At 38.3% G+C, this 24,195-nt stretch overlaps 1 protein-coding gene across 4 annotated transcripts in view; it reads left to right on the top strand.

The window, feature by feature from the left end:
• The window catches only part of LOC148022807 (uncharacterized), a 46,183-nt gene extending 34,883 nt beyond the window's left edge, over positions 1-11,300 (top strand). Inside the window, exons 4-11 of one of the 4 annotated variants that reach the window (XM_087695729.1) lie at positions 6,249-6,341; positions 7,074-7,249; positions 7,338-7,402; positions 7,737-7,844; positions 9,662-9,817; positions 10,105-10,161; positions 10,312-10,444; positions 10,556-11,297. In XM_087695729.1, coding sequence (XP_087551855.1) covers positions 6,250-6,341; positions 7,074-7,249; positions 7,338-7,402; positions 7,737-7,844; positions 9,662-9,817; positions 10,105-10,161; positions 10,312-10,444; positions 10,556-10,668 — 900 coding nt within the window. In that variant the 5' untranslated portion in view covers position 6,249 and the 3' untranslated portion in view covers positions 10,669-11,297. Of the gene's footprint in view, positions 1-6,248; positions 6,342-7,073; positions 7,250-7,337; positions 7,403-7,736; positions 7,845-9,661; positions 9,818-10,032; positions 10,162-10,311; positions 10,445-10,555 lie in introns of all 4 variants that reach the window. The other 3 variants (XM_087695728.1, XM_087695731.1, XM_087695730.1) reach the window with 3 other exon arrangements.
• The last annotated feature ends 12,895 nt before the right edge of the window (positions 11,301-24,195 follow it).

The raw sequence follows: 24,195 nt of genomic DNA on the forward strand, positions 1-24,195 counted from the left end.
TCAAGGACGTCCTTATTCATTCCAAGCCAATAGAACTGCCTTTTAATAAGACTATAAGTCTTATTAACTCTTGGATGTCCCGCACTAGGGATATCATGACACTCAAAGAGTATCTGGCACTTTATTTCTTCATCTTTCGGGACACATATTCTACCCTTGTAGAGTAAATAACCATTATCAATGGTAAAATTCTTCCACTTGAATGCTATTTGAGCAACCCTTGATGCTCCATTTCCTTGTTGAACATCCTCAGATGTTTCTTTCTCAGTGGAGACCCTTTCATTTAGATCCCCATTTTCTATTGCTTCCCATATGTTGGAATATGCCAGATCAACGTGGCATTTCTCTTTTAAGGATTCAAGCAAATCGGAAGTAAACTAAGTAAAAATCAATTCATTTATGATGGGCATTCTGCTGAGTGCATCAGCCACTATATTATACTTTCCTTTTCTATACCTTATCTCATAGTCGAACTCTTGGAGGAGTTCGGCCCATGTGGCTTTACGCCCTTGTAGATCCGGTTGGTCATTAAGCCACTTAATGCTTTCATGATCTGACAAGATCAAAAGTTTGGCACCATACAGATAGTGCCTCCATTTCTTCATTGCATGTACTATTGCATACAGCTCCCTCTCATAAATGGAATAATTTCATTTTGCACGGTCTAATTTCTTGCTTTCAAAAGCAACCGGTCGATCCTCTTGTAATAAGACCGCACCTACTGTCTTGTCACTGGCATCAGCTTCAACCACGAATGGTTTATTGGGATCCACAATAAGTAGTACTGGAGCTGTAGCAATAGCTACCTTAAGTTTTTCAAAACTTTCATTTTGTTTTGTTTCCCAATTAAAACTCTTTCCTTTCCCTTTAAGTTGGTCCGTCATTGGAACAACTATCCTGGCATAATCTCGAATGAATCTACGATAAAATCCAGATAAACCTAGGAAGATCTGCAACTCTTCCAGGTTCCTTGGAGATGGCCATTCAATAATTGCCCTTACTTTTTTTGGATCCATCTTGATTCCCTCTTTCAAGATAATATGCCCCAAATATTTAACCTCTTGTGCAAAAAATTCACATTTAGTTTTCTTCGCATAAAGGGAATGGGTTCTTAACAATTGGGATACTAACCGTAAGTGTTCCAAATGTTCTTCTCTTGATTTACTAAAGATCAAGATATCATCCAAGAAGACTACTACAAAGTGTCCTAGATAGGGCCGTAACACACTATTCATCAGCTTTATAAAAGTAGCAGGTGCATCAGTGAGTCCAAAAGGCATCACCAAAAAATCATAATGCTCGTATCTAGTACGAAATGCCGTCTTAGGAACATCCTGGGCCTTAATTCTTACTTAGTGATAGCCTAATCTTAAATCAATCTTTGTGAAGAATTTTGCCCCTTGTAATTGATAAAAAAGATCTTCCATTCTGGGCATAGAAAATTTATTCTTCACTTTTATTTTATTAAGTGCTCTATAATCAACACAAAGTCGCATAGAATCTTCTTTTTTTTTTCACTAATAAAATTGGCGAAGCCCAAGGTGAATTGTTGGGTTGTATAAACCCTTTATCAAGGTAATCCTTAATTTGTCTTTCGACTTCTTGGTGTTGTGTTTCACTTAGCCTGTAAGGTGGTTTAGAAATAGGGTGTGTATCCCTATGTATGTCAATTGGGTGATTTACATCATCCCTATCTGGTGGAAGGCCACTAGGTAAGTCAGATGGAAACACATCTTTAAATTCATCTAACAAACCACTTAATTCATTATTTACATTCAACTCACAAACGTAAGAAAATTGTTGCTTTATATTACAAGAAGTAAAAGTATCTTGTACAAGAAAGGACCATAACATATATACCTCACAAGCTTCCTTCTTTATCAGCTTCTGAACTTCAAGGGAACACATCAAAGGGTTATCAAATACTTCATGTTCACCTTGAATCACAAAAGTCTTACCATCCCTTTCAAATTCCAGTGTATTATGATAATAACTACGCTTTAAGGATGATTCCAATCCCCATAGCCACTTCCTCCCTAAAGCAATATTGGCTCTTTCCATATTCATAATTTGGAAATCAAGCTTATCTTTATATCCTTGGATCTCGATTTCCAAATTGGATACCATTGTATCCCATATATTATTATCATGACCTTGCATCATACGAACAATATATTGATGCTCACTCTGTTGTTGGGGAAGTTTTAACTTTTTGACAAGTGTATAATTTATGAAGTTGTGGGTGGCAGAGTGATCAATCATGACTCTAACCCTATTTCCAGCTATCAATCCATGCACTCTAACTAAATCATGTGGCCCGAAAGTAGGTTGCCACATAGAAGTTGACATACAACACCTGTGTTGTACATCCTTGTGCAAGACCTCTAAAGATTTTTACTTTTCATGCCGCTTTAATTCGAGGGTCTGCACTACATGGATTTGTTTCTCTTTTCCCTTGCCCTTGTCCTTATTCTTTCCTTTATCTTCCCCCTTTTTTCTTTGAGGGCAATTCCAAGCAGCATGGTTAGGGGATAGACAATTGAAACACAACCTTTCTTTTTTGGCCTTATCAAAGTCATCTTGACTTAGCTTCGGCCGTATATATTGTTTCTTTTCAAAGGGTTGTTTCGTACCCTTAAGGAATGGCATTTTCCTTTTGGATTTGCCTACAAATTTTGAGGTCTCAAATTCCTTAGTTTTGGGCTCCGTATCAGTGAGAGACTAGTGAGTGCACGGCGCATATTATCTTCATTGATTAATGCAAATTTAATTGCCTCTTCAAGCGTCTTGGGTGAACTCGTTTTCACTTTCTTTGTACATGCCTTATCTAGTCCCCTTATGTATTCTCTTATCTTTTGAAATTCATCTATTCCTTCCAATTTGAGGATTATCTCACGATACTCCTCGAGATATGTCAGCAAAGGTCTTCCTTTTTGTCTAACAAAATCCCAATCTTTCCAATTTCTTTCCATTTCATTTTCAGGAAGGAATTCTTTTAAAAAGACCGATTCAAGAGCCCAAGTTTCAGGTATTTTATTTGCCTTCTTTAAAGTTCTCCACCATTTATATGCTTTCGGCCCCAAGGTTAGACTGGCCTCTAGCACTTGGAGATGTGGTGGAGTATTCTTAAGTTTGTGCAAATCCTCCCATTTTTGAAGGAAATTAAAGATAATGTCTTTGTTTCTATCTTTTTCCTCCCCATGAAATTGAGGGGGTTTCATATCTTTTAACATTGGGTTATCCCTCAGCTTTTGGTGGGGTTCCCTAGGATCTCGCATAGTCACATCTACATCTTTTGATGAAGATGGAATATTTGAGGTCTCTACCTTACCTTTATCTCTTTTTAGTAATAAAGCTAATTGGGATATTATTTCGGTGAGTGCTTGAGTTAGCAACTCCATTTGAACCCCCTGTGCTTGCACACGAGCCGTTAGATCATCAAGTTGTTCTCGTGTAGCAAAAAATTATTCCCAGTGTTCTTCTTGTTGAGTTTCATGGGGATCCACCATAGGGTGGTCCCCGGAGCTAGAGTCTTCTTCCATTGCCCCCTCTCTTTCTTTTTCCCCCATTAATACACTGGAATCGGAAAGAAAATATAAGAAATTTGCAGACAAACGTGGGGTACTGCCCTGATTACAAAGATAGGACAGATGTCGATGGCCTTTACAGCTCAATGGTAGAAAGAATGTGAGGAACAGTGCGACTTTCCTCCAATCTGTAGTGTTGTATGCAGGTCGCGTGGAAACAAAGCTTGTCGGTAGGAGTGCTAGGTAAGGGTGTGTTTAAACACCATAGCCAGGTCGCGTGGGAACAAGGCTGTGGCTAGAGTTATAATTAATGTGGCCCGTATTGATGCAGAACATGGCCGAAACAGCTGGAAATGGGGCGTAATCGTTTTGGCAGGACGTGATCGTTTCGGCGGAACATTGCCCGACTTGAAAACGTCACAACATCAACGGTTCGATTGGCATGGCCTGAGTCCAGTCGCCAACACAGGATGTGGCGCTTGGCGTGGCCCGACTGCAATCGCCAACACAGGATGTGATCAAAGTCGCTCTGATACCAGTATTACATACGGGACTCTCTTCTTGTCTTTTTCCGGTGCCCCTACTCAACTCTCTAGGGAAACAAGCACGCGAGAGACCTTTGACTCTCCACCCAGCCACACCTAGGAAGTTGCTGGCCCCAACGAAATCGTGACTTCCCCCGCCAGCCGTAAACTTCAGGTGAGTTATACTATTTTTAAACTCATTTACTTCCTAGGCTCCCCTTGACCCCGTTCGGGTGCCCAAGGCCCCCAGATGGTTATGCCTCGCGCTTGTTTCCCAACAAGTTACACAATAAATGTAACAATTAGGTGGAGTGTGTCGGAGAGGAGCTGGTGCCAATGCCCATGCAGCCAATGACTCACTGTTGTATGCAATTGTCTTGTGTTTAGTATATGGATTCCATTTCCCAAGCACGTCTTTGAATTCTCTTCCTTTGCAGTGTTCTTCTGTTTTTTTTCTTGTGTTCAGTAGTTTATTTCAGCACTTGTCTATGCTTCCATTGCTGTACCACTTCTGACATGGTATTAGATTGTAGGCTCTAGGCTCCTGCTGCGCGTTTCTTTACTGTTTTCGGGACTTCTACCGCCTGCTGGTTTGGCGTCTGCTGCCTGCTGCCCTTGCTCTGTCTCTCATTCTCCAAAGGCTGCGTTTTTCCTATTTGCTGCACTGCAGGTTGCTTGCATTTAATGCTGGTTACTCTACGTTTTCATTAGCAGCTGCTACATTTTCTGCCAATCTTGCTCGTGCAGGCTAGGCGACAGCATCTGCTCTCTACTGATAGCGTTTTGGAGACTTTAATGACACACAGGGTGAGAATAGACAAGTTTCTATGACCTTGCTTTTGGTTTTCCTATTTTTCCCAGATTGGGCTACTGCATTATGAAGCATCAACTGTATTATTAATATTTGAAATTAAATACCCTTTTTCTGGGAATTGATTGAGGAGAACCTCTTCAATGGAAGGAGCTATGTCTGATAGCAATTCAAACAGATTGGGTATGGCCTTCTCACCCCTATGCCATCTGTAAAGCAAAGTTTATACTTTGTGTAAGTTTTTCAGCTCTTCTTCTTTGAAGTAGTAATGTTTTGTATACTCTAAATCGAGTTCTTATTTGCTTTGATACATCGACTCCCCAACCCATACAGAGAAGTACTTATAAGAGCAGTGCTAAAGTTTTCTCAACATGCCTTAATTACTTTTGCATTCCTTTGTGAACTTATAGAATTCAAGGCTGAGAATTTTAACATTATTTAAAGTGCAAGTTGTAGTTTAAATTCACTGTTATTGATTTGGACAAATACATACCATATGCTAAGGCTTCTAGACTTACATAGAGTGAATGGGAAATATTAGAGATTGGCAAGCTCGTTAAGATAGTAATCTCTATCTCATTGTATTATTCATACATTGGATATTGGTCCAAGATAATTGAAGCTTAAGGCTTAATGCTAGAGCAAATATTGTTGGTGAAGAACCCTAGTTACTGGTGAGGGTTTTGCATCTTAGAGAAGCAAGTTTCATTCTTATTAAGGAAGTTGATTACTGTAAAGACAGAAGTCAAGGTACACTTATGCAACAAAGGTGCCATGGACAAGCACATTCATAAGGTTGTGTCAGAGATAATGGCTGAAAACCAACTTGAACAGACCACTGCTCAAGCTCTTTTAACTCCAAGATGTGTATTAAATAAAGCCAGAAAATGTGTGAACAGGTTGAAAGATGAAGATGATGTTAGTGGCAGTGCTATCTTTGTCTTACCAGATTTTATCATAACTGTATTCCAATATGCCTACTGGAATGAAGCCTTTGAGATTAGGCAAAACACTCTTGTATGAAGGGGAATGCACAAGTGGCTGGTTGTATTTAATGTTTGACCCAAAACTGGGCAGCCTGGAAAAGTCTCTATGGTGGGGGTGACTTGTCTAAATTACTTGAAGTAATGTCAACCTGGCTAACTGATTCGGCAGGCAAAGTTTGCCTGAAAATAGCAGAAGGGGAGGGAGAGATGGATGTGTGCATGTGTTATTGGGACCTTGATGTGTGTGTGTTTTTTTGGGGGGGGGGGGCATGCACGTGTACATTGATGGTGCAATAAGAAAATTTGTGTTTCTCCTCCATCTTTTCCATCTCGTTTGTAGATTGTATGGAAGATATGTCTTTTTCTAGTTTTTGAATGACTTTTTTGTACCTTTTGCAAGCATGGTGGCTATTATGACCTCTTTCAACCCTAAGGCAACATTATGGAGGCATTTTTCTTCTTCTTTGTCCATGTTGGAACCACCTACATCAAGGTATTTTCTTTCTTTATCATATTTGCTATATGTAGTATTGTTCGATGAGCTGATTAATTAAAATTTATGAGTGAAGTAAACACAATGCATCTTATGGGCCTCACTTCAAAAGATGTTCTCTAACCAAGGCCAAGGAAGAAGAATCAAACCCCTAATGTTACTTGTGCCAAATGACACATCTACTTTGTGCCAAGTGGCACACCCACTTGTGCCACGTGCTAAGAGAAATCTTCCAAAGAAAAAGGTAGGTAAGTTTGTCTATCTGTTGGATCGAAGCAAGTTCCTTCTTCATGATGATTTACTCTTGCAATTGGATATAGGCTTCTATATTACTACTCTCTAACTTCTTTGGCAAGTGCATTATGAGGCATGTGTAGATCAATATGGGGGAAAGGAGCACCTGCTAGCAGGAATTTTGGTACTCATGCTTCTCTAAGCTGATTGCATGGCCCTTAAATCAGATTTAATTGGGGAATTGCCAGACTATTTTGATGGTCCATAGACGTTCTATGAGTATTGACATCTTCTAGTCAATCTTGGCAAAACCAAGACAGTGGACTGACCTCCCCATAGTTGACTGACCAATTTGAAGCACATTTTACATATAGGGAGAGCTACTGGAGCATGTTACCTATACTTGGGGCTTGGAATTCAAGGGGATTTACGAGTAGTTTTCTTTTCTTTGAAAAAAAGATGTTTATAATACTGTAGTTTTACTTTTTGGAATGACAGAGAGGTGCATCTTTGGTGTCTTTTCCCGAATGAAGCTAATGATTCAAGTCTCTTGCAACAATATAAAGGTGTTCTATCTTGTGAAGAAAGAAACCATATGCTGCTGGTGAAGAATAAGAAAGTGCAGCACGAATATCTGCTAACCCGCATTTTAGCACGAACCTTGCTTGCTAGATGTATGTTGTGTGTTTCTCTTTTAGAGCATTGTATGATTTTGAACTTATTTCCAACCAACTGACTAGAAATCATTTTCTTTGTAATCAGATGCAGGGGGCCTGGTTAATCCTAGTTCTTTACAGTTTGTGAAGAGGAGGTCTGGAAAACCACAGGCAAGCTATTTGCAACTAACCCACTGCATTTTACATCATTGCAGTTGTTGGAATGTTACATTGGATCATCACGTTTGTATATTGGTTTTTCCTTCTCTATGGTCCTGCGGAATGTGGGCACTCCAATAACAAAAACACTACTATCCAAACCAAATGAGTAGTTCAAAATATTTGTGTCTTCAAATCAGTACTGCAGGTTTTTGAGTGATCTGAGGTGGAACTATAGACCGATGGAGTCTTGACTATTCTTGTTTTACCATGAGTAGCTCATGTTACTTATTATAACTACGTTTTACTCTCTTTTGCATGGTGGGGTTGGGGTTTTGAAAAGCAGGTACTGTGGCCCACAGATTATGAAGTTGGAAAGACAAGGTGCCCTCCCAGCTTCAACCTTTCACACACTCAATCATTGATTGTTTGCGCTATTAGTGGTGCACCTCAGGTTAGCGAGCAAATGGATGTCTTTCACCTTAATATAACTTGACAAATCCCAGTTAAGTCCAATCTGGCGTTATGTGGGTGGGTCATGTCAATCTACATTTCAACAGTAGCAGAGGAGAAAGCAAAGTGCCTTGTGTCATCTGTTGAGCTGCATTTCTTTGAGTTGGTCTTGTCAAAATTAAAAATCCAGCATTCGCACATCCAATGTTCTTGCACCATTATGGGTCACTTCAAACAGCCAGCCACACAACTGGCGAGCAGGATGCTTCAAGCTGAGCTGGAAAAGGGAATGAATGATCAAATCCCGCCGAAGAGTTTTGAAAGGAAAAATTGCCCAACTGAAAATGATCAGATTTTTGCAAGAAGACAATCTTGAATCTTCCATTTTCCTTGTGTCCACCTATAAGAAGCATCTTCTAAACAGAGGGAATGCAGTGAATAGTGAAGCAAAAAAGAGGTAACAAAAGTTATTTATAACATCTATAAAACGTCTTGAGGATTGTCAGAAGACTAATGGTCTACAAAAGATCTGAACGGTATATGAGACAAAACGATGATTAGACATAAGCAATAATATGCTAACAAGAAAGGAAACTAGAAGGCATGGCTGCATAGTATGATATCGTTGAGTTACAATGTGGATGTGGCATTAGCCTCTCAGCTCATTCAGGTTCTTGTTCCCCAGTATATTACTGAAAGAGAGTGTTGAGGTTTCAGTGTCCAGCTCTATATCAGGGAGAATTTTAGGTTTTTTCTGGCTATTTTTTGGGACTCACTTTTTGCCATTTCCCTGGTCTAGTCTGACTGATATTTATGATCAGCCAGATGCAGGTCAACCAGCTTTTTCCTTTATGAATATTTAAAGGCAGCACACTCAGCCTCATGCTGAGCCCATCGTGACTGCCTGACGCTGTCCCCCCACCCTGAGCTGCCTTCGCTGCCACCTTGTCTATTACGCCCAGCTGGTTCCACCATCAGCCTACTTCGATGTAGATTTGGCCAGTGGACAGCAGGATGGGTGGGATTCTAAAAGTCTTCAAGTGGGCTGACTTTCATGCAACTAGTGAGGATTCAATTTGGGCTTTCCTTGATTAGATGTAGATTCAGCTAGTGGATAGCAGAATAGGTGGGATTCTAAAAGTCTACAGGTGGGCTGATTTGCATGCAATTGGAGGGTATTCCGTTTGGGCTTCCTTGATTCCACAATCAAGGGGCAAATTGGATCTTGTGATTGCTGGTTATAGAGGACAGTAAGATATTTCAAATGTTATTTGAGAATTGGCTCGATCAATAGAGGAAGTGGGGGCTCATGAGCATATGTTTTGAGCTTGATACAAGGCCTTATACTCCTAGGGGGATTCGAGTCAAATCTCAGTTGTGCAACAAGATTTGCAAGAAATGTGAAAAGGAATACCACAAAGGACACCAATGTTTTTCACCTCAATTTGGTGTTGGCTTGTCTCAATTCCTTTAGAATTGTCATGAGGAGCTGCAGCCCTTATGAGGCAGGAGTACCTTGAATGCTAGCTAAGAGATTTGGTTTTTTAAATTGGAGCAAGGGAAGATATTCAACAAACAAGCAACACACACACACACACACACACACACACGCACGCACGCACGCACGCACGCACGCACGCACGCACTCGTCACACAAATTTCATGATGAGGAGCTGCAGCCATTACAAGTGAGGAGTTCTTTTAGTGCTAGCAAAGAGATTTGTTCTTTTCAATTGGAGTGAGGGAAGTTATTCAATAAACTTTTGTAAATTTTAATTTGCAATTGAAGTGGTTGTCAAAATTTAATTCTTCTTCCAGGTAGGAGTTGATGTAGAAGAGCAAAATCGAGTATTGAGCACAGATGTCATCACATTTGCAAAACGGAAGTTCTCTTCCAAGGAGGCATCAATCATAGAGCAGATCACTGATCCTCAACAGCGCAGCAGTCATTTTCTACAGCTTTGGACTCTCAAAGTAAGTAACATGTTCTTTTCATCCATGCTTATAAGTTTTAGTTTATATTTTGGTGCTGACGTCATCAGAAATTGATTTCTCCCGTTTGGTGGAATTTGCCTCCATAAAATCCTCTCTCTCTCTCTCTCTCTCTCTCTCTCTCTCTCTCTCTCAAAATAGCTCTGATTCTGCATTTATTGCTCTCCACGGTTCTGATAGGAGAAACTGTACAGTAGGAAGCTTACTTGAAGGCCTTTGGTAAGGGCATAAGTGGAACAAGTTTAAGAGATGTTGCCTTCCACTTTCAGCCCTTATCTGCTAAACACAAGTTTCCTGAGAAACTTGGAATACGTGCTCATGAGAAGGTAAGAGAAACATTCTTGAAGTTTTTTCTGCAATGAAATTTGAAATCACTTGGGGCAAAAATTTGATGTCCCCTTTTTAAGTAACATAGAATTGAGAAGATTGTGACAGATATATACAACCTGATATTTTGTCACTTGAAACTATTGTAGTGTTATTCTATGGAGCTGGAATGTCGAAACTCCTTGCATCCGAACCCAGGGTATTGCCAGCTTTTGCTCCTTCAGCTCACACATACCCATTTCGCATCAATATGCCTCCGAGGGCTTGAAACTGTTGAAGAAGGTTTGTCTTTGCTTGTGGAATCTAAGTGGATTCGCCTATATGCAAATGAATTAGTACTGTAAGGGCAGCATTGAAATTTGCAATTTAAGATGTGAATCACTTTGACTACAGGCACAAAACCTGTGGAAGAGTTACGAGTGCAGGTCATGAAAACTTTACCCCTCGTGAAGGATGAGCCTCTTCTTGAAGCTTCAGCTTTAGGCATTTCTGATGTTTTTTCTTGAGATGCTACATCTTTTATATTAATAAGTAACTGTCCTGTCATGGTTGTCTCATCTTGACCACGATCCTAAGGGACAGGCCTTTGGAGTGCTATTGAAATGAACCAAGAGTGCTGGCAATTATTTAAAAAATATGGTTTAATTTGTTGATATTCAGCATGTAGATTTCAAGAATATAAACTATCCAAATGAATGGTCTTCAAATCAGACATCTGTATGCTGTGAGATTTTAATTTATATCTTTTGGTTTTCTGGAGAATTTACAGGTGTCAGAACGTTTTGTTAAACTGTGAGTAAATAAACTCATCTCATGCTGACACACGAGTACCCACTGCCAACTGAAGCCTTCAATTTCAATGTAAACCTAGTTTGATTGAATTTGCTCAAACATAGAAGAGGGAGTTCTATGTTACTATTTGATGCTGCCTATTTTCAGTACTTTGTGCTCTATGGAGGGAGGTTGGGGAGCTAGACTCATGTTTGCAGAGTACCATTGTATATTTAGCAGGTGATTGGTCAAATTGAAACCTTCGATGTCAACTTAATTTCCCAAATCTGGAAGAGCAGGGTTAGTAAGAAGGGGTTGTATTAAGGTTGGACTCTACTGAAGGCCAGAATAAAATGATCTATAACAACAAAATGATAGCAGAATTGATCCAAAGTTTCTCTTTAAATGAAGAGAACTAAATACAAATGCTCTATGGCACCAAATGAAGGCAAAATCGATCCATATATTTGTTTGAAGAAAGAGAAATAGGTGAAAATGTAATACCATCTATGTGTACAAGTATGTTTGGCTCTCATGCTATCCAAAAAGGTCCAACCTATCTTATGGGGGATGGCCAATGATGATGAGATGCGAAAGCTTGCGTTGTTTGGTCAATTTCAACTAGCACAACACACATGGCTGTGTAGCTCTCCATAACTCCATAACTCTATGGTCACCTTGGATGGTCCTTAGCTAGGTGGCAATGGAGCTTGAAGAAGTTTCAAACGTCCATTGTCTCATACTGTATGCACTATCTGCATCTACACAGCACTTAGATCATTGAAGTCTTCATGCATTCGAATCTGCTCAAGGTGTAGATCCTTTATGCCAAGTCAATGGTTGATGCTTCATCTCATAGAAGACAAGTTATTTGCATATGTAGTGCACCACCTTTATCTTGACAGCTAGATAGAGGGAGAGAGAGCTCAATTGCTTAAGTTGAATAGGGTGGTGACTTGAAGGTCTTTGGTTCAACTACTACATCCCTCATGATCATTTAGTATAGGTTTTAAAAAAGGGAGAATTGAATGTAGGTTAGTGGATTAATAAAAAGCAAGTGGTTTACCTCTAGGGTAGCCAGTTGAATACAAAAAAAGGAAAGGTGTATTTACATCTACAAGAGGCCAAATTGATATATGCGGGAAAAAAACATACATTTGAAACTCAAGGACCTATCATAAATGTCCAAGTAGTGAAAGAGAACATAATTGAAAGCCAACATTGAACTAGTTGAGAGCAATGAAAACAAAGAATTTGGTACACTTGTTGATGGAATTGATATAAGAAAGTGAAAGGGCTAAATCATTCCATGATGCCTCTCATGGGTCTATCCAACATAGAAACACTAAAGTAAGGCTTAATTGCTTGATGGTGTGCTAGTATCATCAGGATCCCTTAATGGTATGGATATGATAGCTTTTGTAAAAGTCCAAGATGGCCCAAGTGACTTGAACATAGTACATTAATGTTGATGCCTCATGTTGAGTATTATCGAAAGAAATATCTAATTGTAAATGGATTATATATAAACACTTGACTAGATATGGAAAATCCTATAACTTGAAGAGTAAGGATGAAAGATGGCATGGTGTTATATGTGCTCATCATGGTATCTATTACAGGGCACTAAAAAAAGGAATCCAATATTGAGAAGATGATGCATCTTGATACGTGACTCCTATCATGAGCAATGATCGGTTTGATATGTCAAATGATGATAAGGTTGCGGATGTGGTCTTGTTGGGAGTGGTGATCTTGCTTGACACAATGATATAACTCTTTATTGAAGGTAACTCCTAATGATACCCTTTTATGTGATGAGCTTGTTTTGGGTTTGTTTTTTTGGGGGTCGGGACAAGGTGGGGAGGCTTCGAAATTTGACTAAATTGGCTCCAAAAAAGTTGGTGAGTGCTCTTCTTCTAGATGGATGTGGCTATGTTGCTCTCCCACTCAAGAATGCTTCCCTACGGTAATTCAGGAAAAGGCAAAAACATTCTTGCCCCATGCATTGATGTATAGGTTTCAAGCCTTCTCAAAAGAGGCAATGTAAATTTTCAAGGATCTCATAATGCCTTGTGCAATGGCATATATAATGTTTCTTTATGGGTCAACCTTTGGAGAAGATGTAGGAGATAGTTTTGAAAATGAGTTATCTTTATGCCAAAGTGATGTTTGGAAGGCACTAGAGTCATATGCATTTGCTTTGAAAATGGGTGCATTTGATATCAAATTCATAGGAGGTGTAGTTCCATGGGTCTCTCAATTATAGCCATGTGTATCACACTGAGGCCGAATACATAGTAGCCATTGAGACATGCAAGGAAGTTGTATTGCTTACTCATTTAAAGGAATATTAATGCATTGTTGGAAAGGGGTCCATTTTTCTTTTTCACAATCACAGTAATATCCATTGGCACAGAATCTTGTCTTTCATGCAAATACAAAGCACATTGAGGTGAAGTATCACTTCATCAAGGATTTGCATGAGCACAAGAGGATTGAGATAGTCAAAATCTACATGGATGATGACCTTCTAGATTTCTCGTGAAGAGTTTGCCTTCCAAGCACTTAGCATATTCTTGCAAAGAGCTTATCTTCTAGATAAAGAGTTGATCTTCCAAGCACTTTGCACATTTTTGTGTGTTGATGGCAATTGGAAAGTATCTTCACTTGCTATTCTCCCTTAAAGGTACATTGGTCTTTAAGTGGGATATCATTAGGGTAAAGACCGATGGCCAAAGATCGGGTGAGTATCTCTTGTACTAGTGTATCACTTCATTAGGGAGTTGCTTGAGGACGTGGATTGAGCTTGTAAAGATCGATAGGGAATATAACCTTCTAGAACTTCTTGTCAAGAGTTTGTCTTTTAAGTACTTTGCACATTGTAGAGTACTAATAGACATTGTATAGTATCTTTGCTTGTTATTTTTCCTTAAAAAGTTATTCTCGAGGAAAAATGGACACACATTATGATGGATTTCATAATTGGTGCTTGCCCATGACCAAGAAGGATTGGAATAGTATCTATGTGGTAGTGGATCAACTTACCAAAGTAGCCCACTTCATCCCCATCAAGACACGATAGATTGTATCTGAAGTAGCTTGTCAGTTTATGGAGTACGTCTTTAAGTTGCATGGGCTTTCATAGGTCATTTTGCATGATTGAGATACCAAATTTATGAGCCACTTTTGGTAGATATTTTTTAACTCCATGGGGACTAAACTAGCTCCATCCACAACATACCACCCCAAATTGATGGCCAAACTGAGAGGGTTAAGAAGTGGCTTTGTCAAGTATTGTATGGTGGGGGGATTGCTTGAGCTGTTACGCTGAGCATACACTATACAAATGAGAGGAAGCTCACTCTAGAACACAAGAAGAGAGATGAAAGCCAAAATGTTTTCTTGTTGATTTTTTCTCATTTTTAACATATTACAAATGTACACAAAATATAGATAAAATACAACATAAAGGAAAGTGTCATACTAAGTCAAGCATTGCATAACTGGCTATACTAATTGATTGGCGTTATAACTATGCCAGTTGTAGGTAGGTGCAACGAACTAAATATAATAAGTTTTAAGACATTGGCCATGTGAGCATCATAATGACCATCGACATGTTAAGTGTAGATGTGCGGACCGATCTAACAAAGTGGTGTCATTAGTATATACACGTGTTAAGCTTGCCATCTCAACACTCCCTCTCAAGCTTAAATGTATCTTTTACAACTCCAAGTAAGCTTTGCAATTTTCGAAGTTTCTTTGTATCCAATGTCTTAATGAAAATGTCAACTATTTGATCTTGTGTGTTGACATATACCAAGTTAATCTGTCTTGCAAGTACCTTCTCTCTCATAAAGTAGTAATGCAACTCAATGTGTTTTGTCCTAGTATGGAACATTGGGTTTCTAGCTAACTGTATGTAGCTTATGTTATCACAGTGAATGATAATTGGGCTATTTCCTTGCACATCCAAATCACGTAATAACTTTTGCAATCATATCATCTCATATGCTACCATAGTAGCACATCTATACTCCACCTTTGTACTTGAGAAAGCAAATGTCGATTGCTTTTTGTTGCTTCATGTAACTATTGCACTACTAAGGAAAAACATGAATCCGATGGTAAATCTTCTATCAGATATGCTACTAGCCTAATCTCTATCTGTGTATCCAAACACATGTATATTCTTACTTGCCTCATTAAAAAGTCCATAATGCAAAGTAGAATTCACATATCTTAATATGCATTTAACTGCATCTAAATGAGACTTTTTAGATATCTACATAAATTGACTGGCAATGCTAACATCATAACTCAAGTTTGGTATTGTGATGTTCATGTAAATCAGACTCTCTACTATCCTTCTGAACATAGTAGGGTCTTCTATCTCATCCCCAATATTAGTAATCAACTTCACATTTTGGTCCAATGGCATTGAAAGAGGTTTACATATTGTCACACTATACTTTGATAATATATCAAAGCCATACCGCCTTTGGGTTAACGATATATCATCATCACATTTGATCTCTTCAATATTAAGAAAGTATCTTAGCTCACCCAAATCCTTCATTTTAAACTTTTTTTTCAAATGGTTTTTGACTTTTGTGATTGCATTGTCATACAGTTACATGTAATGACCAAGTCATCCACATAAATGATTATGATAACCAAACCTACATGTTTCTTTTTCAAAGTAAGTGAGTGCTCACTATAAAAAACATAAAAGCCAATGCTAACAAGATTCTCTCTGATCTTGCTAGATGATGCTCTAGGTGCTTGCTTTAGTCCCATAGAGCGTCTTCTTTAACATGTACACATATGTGGGATACTCTAAATCCTCATAACTTGCTAGTTGCTCCATATACACCTATGCTTGCAATTCACTATGCAAGAATGCATTTTTTATATCCATTTGTTACAAACTCCATCCTTTGGCTACTGCCAAAGCAATCACATATGTAACAGTTGCCATTCTAGTAACTAGACTAAATGTCTTTTCATAATCTATGCTATATGTTTTAGCATAGCCTTTTGCAATTAGCCTAGCCTTATACTTGCTAATAGAACTATTTGCATTATGCTTAATTTTATAGATTCGCCTATAGCCAATAACTTTCTTACCCTTGGGCAATGATACTAGGTTCCAAGTCTTATTGACTTTTAATGCAGCCATCTCCTCATCCATTGCAACATCCCAATGAGCATGATCAACAACATTCTCAACTACCTTTACCATATTAATATAATGGTGAGATATAACCTTTAAAACTAAACCTTTTAACAAGGTATCTGACCTTGCTAGACTTGCATACCATTTGATCACTTAGTGGAGCCTTTACATTACCATGTGTTCTTTATATACATGTGTCTTGATTGAAGGAATACAAAGCTCATCATCGAAACTCTCTGAACCAATGGAATCTCCATAAAATCCTAGATGACTAGCGGATACATCATTACTATATGAATTTTCTTCTTTCATTTGTCTTTACCTGCAACACTAGTATATACACTTGAAGATGTGGGACTGCTCAGTCTTCAAGACCAAGTGCTAACAATAGATGTACTAGATGCTTTTGGTCCATTAAGGCTATGTTATTCTTGCTTTTTTTGGCATATAATTATCATGATCATGATCATCATCCAATGCATCATCACTAGATACATATCAATTGCTCTTCTCATAAAAAATAACATCCTTGCTCACTTTGAAGTCACTTGCGATAGGGTTATGACAACGATACCCTTTTTGCTCTAAAGAGCATCCTATAAAAATACATTTTTCAACCTATGGATTAAGCTTCTTTATAGCTCATCTAGCACATGAACACATGCAACACAACCAAACACCTTCAAGGGTGTGACACATCGGACTTCTTGCTTGTAAAGCATTCTTTGGGGATCATTCCATGAACTGTGACTGTGAGAGTTTTGTTTATAATATAGAGACTAGTAGGAATAACTTTAGATCACAAATATTTTGGCATATTCTTTTTAGCCATCAATGCTTGTACAACTTTTGTAATATGCCTAACTTTTCTTTCTACAAATCCATTTTGCTATGAGATATATTTGCAAGTAAACTATCTCTTTATCCCATGAGATCTCAAGTATGTGAAATGTATTATATGTGTCATTCATCACAAAGAATCAAATGTCTGTTGGTTAAATGATAGAGCAAGGTTTTCAATTTGATTTAATGCAAAAGGTTACTTTGTAGAAGATTTTAATGATAAGTGAAGGTTGGTTGTAAAAGGAAGTAGAATTGACTATATGTTTACTTTAGATGTTAGAATTTTTGCTGTGAATGTTGCTATGTATGCTAAAGACAAAGAAGTGATTGCGGACATTAAAATGTGGCACAAACTTATTGGAAATGCAAATGTGCAAATGCTTAAATCAATATAATCCAAAGGGTTGGCTATAGGGTTGTTTGCTTTTTGAGTTGTAGAATTTCATAAAGTGTATGGAGCATGTCAATTTGGTAAGTAAACAAGACAATCTTTTTCACATGATAGAGATGTGTATAAGAATATACTTGATATTTTACATACATATGTTTGGGAGCCTATGCAAAACATTTCTCGTCACATTTATTGACGATTGTTCAAGAAAGTTGTGGATGTATTTTATAAAGGAAAAAAGTAATGTGTTTGAGCATATCAAAACTTTCAAGACTATTGTTGAAACATGTCCAGACATCACGCAAAGACAAGGAAACTTTTTCACTGTGAAATTGAATGGTATAAATTACCTCTCCACATAACCTGGATTTTGTAAATCTTACATCTCTCCAAACCATTCAATATGACTGGTCATATGATTAGATGCAGTTGAATAAATATATCATACATCATTATGTGTCTTCTTTTTTGTAATAATATTTATCATATGATGTATAATAAATAGATGCTAATTTTTGTCTTCATTTTGTCATGAAGTCGATGTATAGTTTCCTTTCTACAATGTACCATTGCAAATATCATCATTTTTAGCATAAGAATGGGCTAGAATACGAATGTTTTTTCACAATAATGACAAACAATGTCAAAATTTTCAGAATCTTTATTCTACCATCCACTTCTTTCTCTAGAGCTCCCCTTACCTCTAAAGTTTTCACCACCTCTTGAAACTTATATTTTACTGAATTGCTGATTCAACCTGTTTTGTTGGTTATCATTAGCACGTCCCATACCACGGCCTCTTGAAGAGAAACTGCCACATTCCCTTTTCGAACTTGAGTAAAATGTTTTGACTTGTTCACCATTTCTTTCAGATGATTCACTCTATATGTTGATCTCTTTAGTGATCATGAGAGAGATCAACTCATCAAAAATATGAAATGGCTTGTGCACATATACAAAAATGACAAATGATTTTCAAGTCTTCTCATTATTGAAGCCATCCAAAGTAGATAAAACGAAATCATCATCTCATTAGGCATTGTATCAATATCTGCTAAGGCATTTGCAATGTTTCTCACCTTCAAAATATACTCATTTATAAACATGGTCTTTTCTTTAAGGCATTCATCTCTTGCTTGAGTTGAATCTTTTGCTTTATGTTTACTGAAAACATATTCTCATCAACTTGCATGTAATGTTTTTGCATTTTTGGTATGCCCCAAGATGGTGTTATCAATGAGACTGCGGATAGCCAATACATCACCTTTTTGTCTTTTGCATTCCATTCTTTCCATGCCTTTAATTCTTCTTCGCAGGATTACTTAGCTCTGGCTCCCTTTCTTCACTTGAAACAAACTTGTAAAGACATATTTCAATAAGAAAGTTTATCACATGAAACTTCCATGATGGATAAATGTTTTTGTCTAACTTCTCAATAATGGGGTTTTAATTTTTTCTTTGCCATTTTTACAAATTTGATACAAAACAATGAGCAAGTCTTCTGCAATCTTTTAAAAAAAGTGCTTAATAACACACCAAATGGCCTCTCTCACTAACTACTCAATAGTATATGTAATTTGTAATCTGTTTATAGATAAAACTTTTGTTTGCTTCTTGGCAATGCTTCTTGGCAAACACCTCAGAACTTATAGATTTAAAATTTGTAACCTATGTATTCACTTTAAGTCAAAGAAGTTGAAATCATAGCATACCTTGAAACTGTTGTTTGCAACCTTGCAGGTCTAAAACGGGGTCCAAAACAGTCTCAACTAGGCAAAAAAGTAATGGATAAGCTGTATAGGGCTTTCTACATAATATAAAACGGTCTACTCACAGACAAAATCTCATAGTAATTTGAGATTTTTGCGCTGCCTTGCTTCTGGTGGCTCCATAGGTTTTATCCAAGAGAAAGAGTGAAAGAATGGGAGAGCTTATTACTTTATGCTTTCTTGCTCAAATCCTTGCTTTTTCTCTTTACTTTAGCTTTTAAAAAGTGACACTGCTCTAATACCATGTCAAGAATTGTGTGGTGGGGAGACTTGCTTGAGTTGCTATGCCAAACACACACTATACAAACAAGAGAAAGCTCACTCAAGAACACAAGCAGAGAAATGGAGACCAACACATTTTCTTGCTGGTTTCTTCTTATTCTTTCTCACACATTGTAAATGTACACAAAGAATAAATAAGATATAATGTAAAAAAAAGTCACCTACCAAGTCAAACAATGTATAACTAACTATACTAATCAATTGGTGCTATAAGTATGTCGACTGTAGGTAGGTGCAACACACTAATATAATACATGATGAATCAGTGACCACGCGAGCATCATAATGACCAGCGACGTGCTAAGTGAAGATGTGCAGATCCATCTAAAAAGGTGGTTCATCATCAATGTCCACACGTGTTGAGTTTGCCATCTCAATAGGCTTGAGACCTACTATTTAAGTGAAAGGTCATTGGGATAAAGGTTGATATGGGTGAGTATCTCTTGTACACAATGTATATGAGTGAAATAATGAAGAATAAGGGTATCTTAGTACCCACCAAAAACTTCTTATGTGTGCTTCCTCTCTCTCTCTCTCTCTCTCTCTCTCTCTCTCTCTCTCTCTCTCTCTCTCTCTCTCTCTCATCCTCTTGTTCTCTCATTCTATGACTAGATATCCCACCATCACTTCATCTTAGTAAGTTGCATGATCTCACCATAGTTGTATGATGGCATGCTCAAATCAAAGCAAGTGTCTTAGATGGGCGTGGTAATCTATGTCCTAGTATTGTCCCTGATGTATAAGACTCTTTATAATAAATGTGGTATAATGGCGAGTCTAAAGAATTTAATGATTTGTGGTTAGGGTTGTGTCAAAGGCCCTCTTGATGCCTTTGAAGATTCAAGAGAAAAGGGTTGAGACATCTTTGATCAAGGCAATACATAGCCTAAAATAGGTGTGGCAATACATTCTATAAAAAAGAAATGAGGCCAAATGGCTTTAATCTCTGCTATGGGTGTGTCTGTCTCTTATTTTATATTACCTAACTTTACCAACACTTTGCAAAGTGCAAAGTGCCGAGAATCTAAACTCTTCTTAAGAAGATCTACAAGGTTATTATCTATATGAATCTTGACAACAAGCTCAATCTATTTGTCCTCAAGGAGATCCTTGGATGAAGTGAAACTTCACCTCAATGTGATTTGTCTTGGGATGAAAGACAAGATTTTGTGCCAATTAGATGGCACTTTGGCTATCACAATGCAAAATGGGTACCTTTCTAGCAATGCCTTGATATCCCACTAGATGAGTAAGTGATATATCTTCCTTGCATGCCTCAATGGAAGAAACATATTCAACCTTAGGATTGTAGATAAGGCCATACATGGATACAATTGAGAGACCCATCAGATTGCCTCTTGTGAATTTGAAGACAAAATGTGTCTCACGGAATCAACATTTCCTTAAAAATGAACAATTCCATACCCAAGGACAAATGCATCCTTCCTTTCATGCACATAGATCTAATGTCATTCAAGTGTCTCAGGATACTCTTTAATATTTTCCAATGCTTCTTACTAGCATTTAACATAAACTTTCTAACTACTCGCACTATATAAGTAGTACTTGGACATGTAGAAACCATAGCATACACTAAGTTGCTAATTTCTCATGCATAAGGTATCTTTGCCATTTTAGTCTTTTGCTCATCCAACCATCTTGGCTAAGTTTCAAATATGAACATAATGGAACACTAATAGCCTTCCCCTTCCCCATATTAAAATACTCAAATATCTTCCCAATGTACTCCTTTTGATATAGATAAAGAAGCATTATGACTTGATTTTCCCAAGTCTTCATGTCAAAGGTTTCATGCTACCTTTTCTTGGTGAACTTCCTATTGTCTGTATATCATGCATAATTAGAGTTAGCATACCCCATAACTCCTGTATCCTGCCCACCATAATATATGCACATATTTGCTATGCCCTTCAGGTACCTCATGATACCCTTCATGGCATTTGCCATTTTCCAGGTGTAGCTATATAGCATTCTATAACTCCCATTGCAAATGCTATATCAGGACAAGTGGCTATCATGGCATATATCAAATTGCCCACTGTGGATGCATAAGAGATCTTGGCCATCTCAACCTTTTGCACATCAGATTGCGAACAATCGGCCAGACTAACCTTCACGTGAGAAGGAAGAGGACAACCAATACTCTTACTATCCTGCGTATGAAACCACTCAAGGACTTTCTAGATACACTCCTTCTGTAACAAATAAAGGATTCCCTTAGAGCGATCGAATGTGATATGCATTGGTTCCATTTAGGGGGTTGTAGAATGGTGCAACCACCAACATTTTCTTCAATGCTTCAAAAGACTTTTGCTGAGTGTCTCTCCATACAAAATGCACCTGTTAACTCCGATGTAAGACGGAAAAAAAGAAAATTCAAAAGTATGAATAATGCAGAAAAAGACAGTCAGGTAAAGGAATAAGAGAAGAAAGGCCAAAAACGCAAGGGCGACCTCAAAGGCCAAATCAAAGACAAAGACGCATCTTAAAATGCAAGGGTGTCACTAAAATTTTGTAAAAGAGCACTAGGCTCCCTCCTGTGCAAATTGTAAAGTCTAAACGAGCATATATAAAGGGATAACGCAACTAGAAGGGAATAGGAAAAGAGGACCTTGGCAAGATGCCCGATCATGTAAAAAAAGGGGATGGGTGCCCAAGGGATTTAGGGCTTGTATATAAACTCAAAAAAGGAATGAGAAGCTCTCACTTCATTTTGAATTTGTTGTTGCTGAGACCAACAAATTCAAGCTTGAGTACTTATGTGTCTCAAATTGGGTGTCAAAGTAGGGTTTCATCCCCAAACCAGTGCTTGATATAGGTAGGAGATTTGGGGTTTTTATCTTCAAAAAAAGTAAGTATTTTGGGTTTTTGATGAGTAGGCAAGTAGGATAAATCATTTCAATATTTGGGTTTTGATTTTTGTTGCATTTAGAGTAGGATAGGATCGAGAGATTGAAGCGAAATGCCTTAGGGTTGCTACTATAAAATAGGCCCAAACAAGGCACAAATAGGGAAGAAATGGAAAAAAAGATCACTTAAATGTGTTAATGCTACAAGGGGAGTGATCGGAGAGGTCAAGGCTGAGCGGAACAAGGGTTAAAGACCCCAGAGAGCAAGGGGGATACTCATTTTCACCTTCATCTTGAGAGAGAGAGAGAGAGAGAGAGAGAGAGAGAGAGAGAGAGAGAGAGAGAGAGAGAGAGAGAGAGAGAGAGAGAGAGAGAGAGAGAGAGAGAGAGAGAGAGAGAGAGAGAGAGAGAGAGAGAGAGAGAGAGAGCTTTGGGCAAATCGATCGTCTTCCACATGCGTTTTTTGCGCATATACCAGGTATATAAAGACCTTCCTCTATATCCATTCTTGTATTTTGGAGCTTAGTCTATGCTTATATGGCCACAATAGTTGCTTCAAGTTGATTTTTTGTCATCACTGCTTTCACAACAGAATCAGATAGAGCTCGTAGGGTCCGATTCCAAGCATCGAACAATCGGATGTCTAATTCTAGGCAATCAGATGCTCGGATTGTCCGATTGGATGCTACCTATTTGATTTTGAAATTGGACCACCTTTTGCATGTCCAATCGAACATTCAATCTGTTTGACTCAGATGATCAGATGGCCTACAATTCTGAATAACGTATCATAGACTCTAGAGACCAGTGAGAGCGGCCAGTGAGAGCGTAAAGCCCTATGCAGCGCGAGAGCATAGACTAGAGTGTAGAAGCTGCATTTATCATCTCTTGTTCGCACCCACATTGTTTTCAACACTTGAAGTGCACTTGAAAAAAGTGAAAGCCTAATTTTACATAGTGCACAGAAAAGAGCACCAGACACACATTAAGTGAACGTAAATTGAGGATTGTCTATAAATAAGAAGGAACACACACAGACTTAAGAAACAGAACAAACCCACCAATAGGAGACGACCCTTAAACCTAGATAGGTGATCAAGAATCCCAATTGGTAGGACCAAGTAAGAGACGCACCACAGAAAGCTAGACACATAGAAGGATCGATACCATTGGGAGTGTGACATTGTCTAACTTGATCAATCTCATCGACAACTTGGTGGAGTATGAGGCCGCAGATATGGCAAAAACTAGTATACAAACCATGGAAACGAAGAGCTCGACCTGGGGGATTTCACTGTTGAAATCTAGCAAATGGTGAATGAATACGACGCGCAAAATAGGCTGGACCACCATGATAGGCCATCAAAAGACATTGTAGTGGATCTTGAGGAGAAAAGAAAGCTAATGCAGAAAGCTTTGCAAAGCATAGTGGCATACAACCAACATCAGACTAGGAGATTGCAACAGGACATAGAAATGTGAGAAGTCCAGCCCTAACAAATAGAAACCGAACAGGACCGAAGGTAGATAGGAAAAGAGCACTAGAGGCAGGTTTAATGTTGAGCGAGCTTCTCACATGAAGCGTTTAATAGACAACACGTTGGCAGAACAAAGCGCAACAACACTAGCAATGTCATTGCTTGGAGGATTAGGATTTATCCAGGGCTCCAAGAGCCAATTGAAAATCCCCAAAGTTGCGAAATAGCTAGACAAATACCAGCTGAGCAATAGCCCATATAGTTTCGTAGAGCAATTCGAGCAGGTTTACGAGGGTAACGACCTCACTAATCTCGCTCAATGCTCGTAAGCTTTTGGCCTATGCTTGGGCGATAAGGGTAGGACGTGGTACACAAGCTTAGATATTGCAGAGCACAACAATTTCAATAACCTCAAGAGTCTCTTCATTAAGAGATTCTCAGAGGCTG

Source organism: Lygodium microphyllum, chromosome 16 (genome assembly GCF_053477565.2).
Source record: "Lygodium microphyllum isolate KBCC chromosome 16, Lygodium_microphyllum_v1.1.10, whole genome shotgun sequence".
NCBI classification, from domain to species: Eukaryota; Viridiplantae; Streptophyta; class Polypodiopsida; order Schizaeales; family Lygodiaceae; genus Lygodium; species Lygodium microphyllum.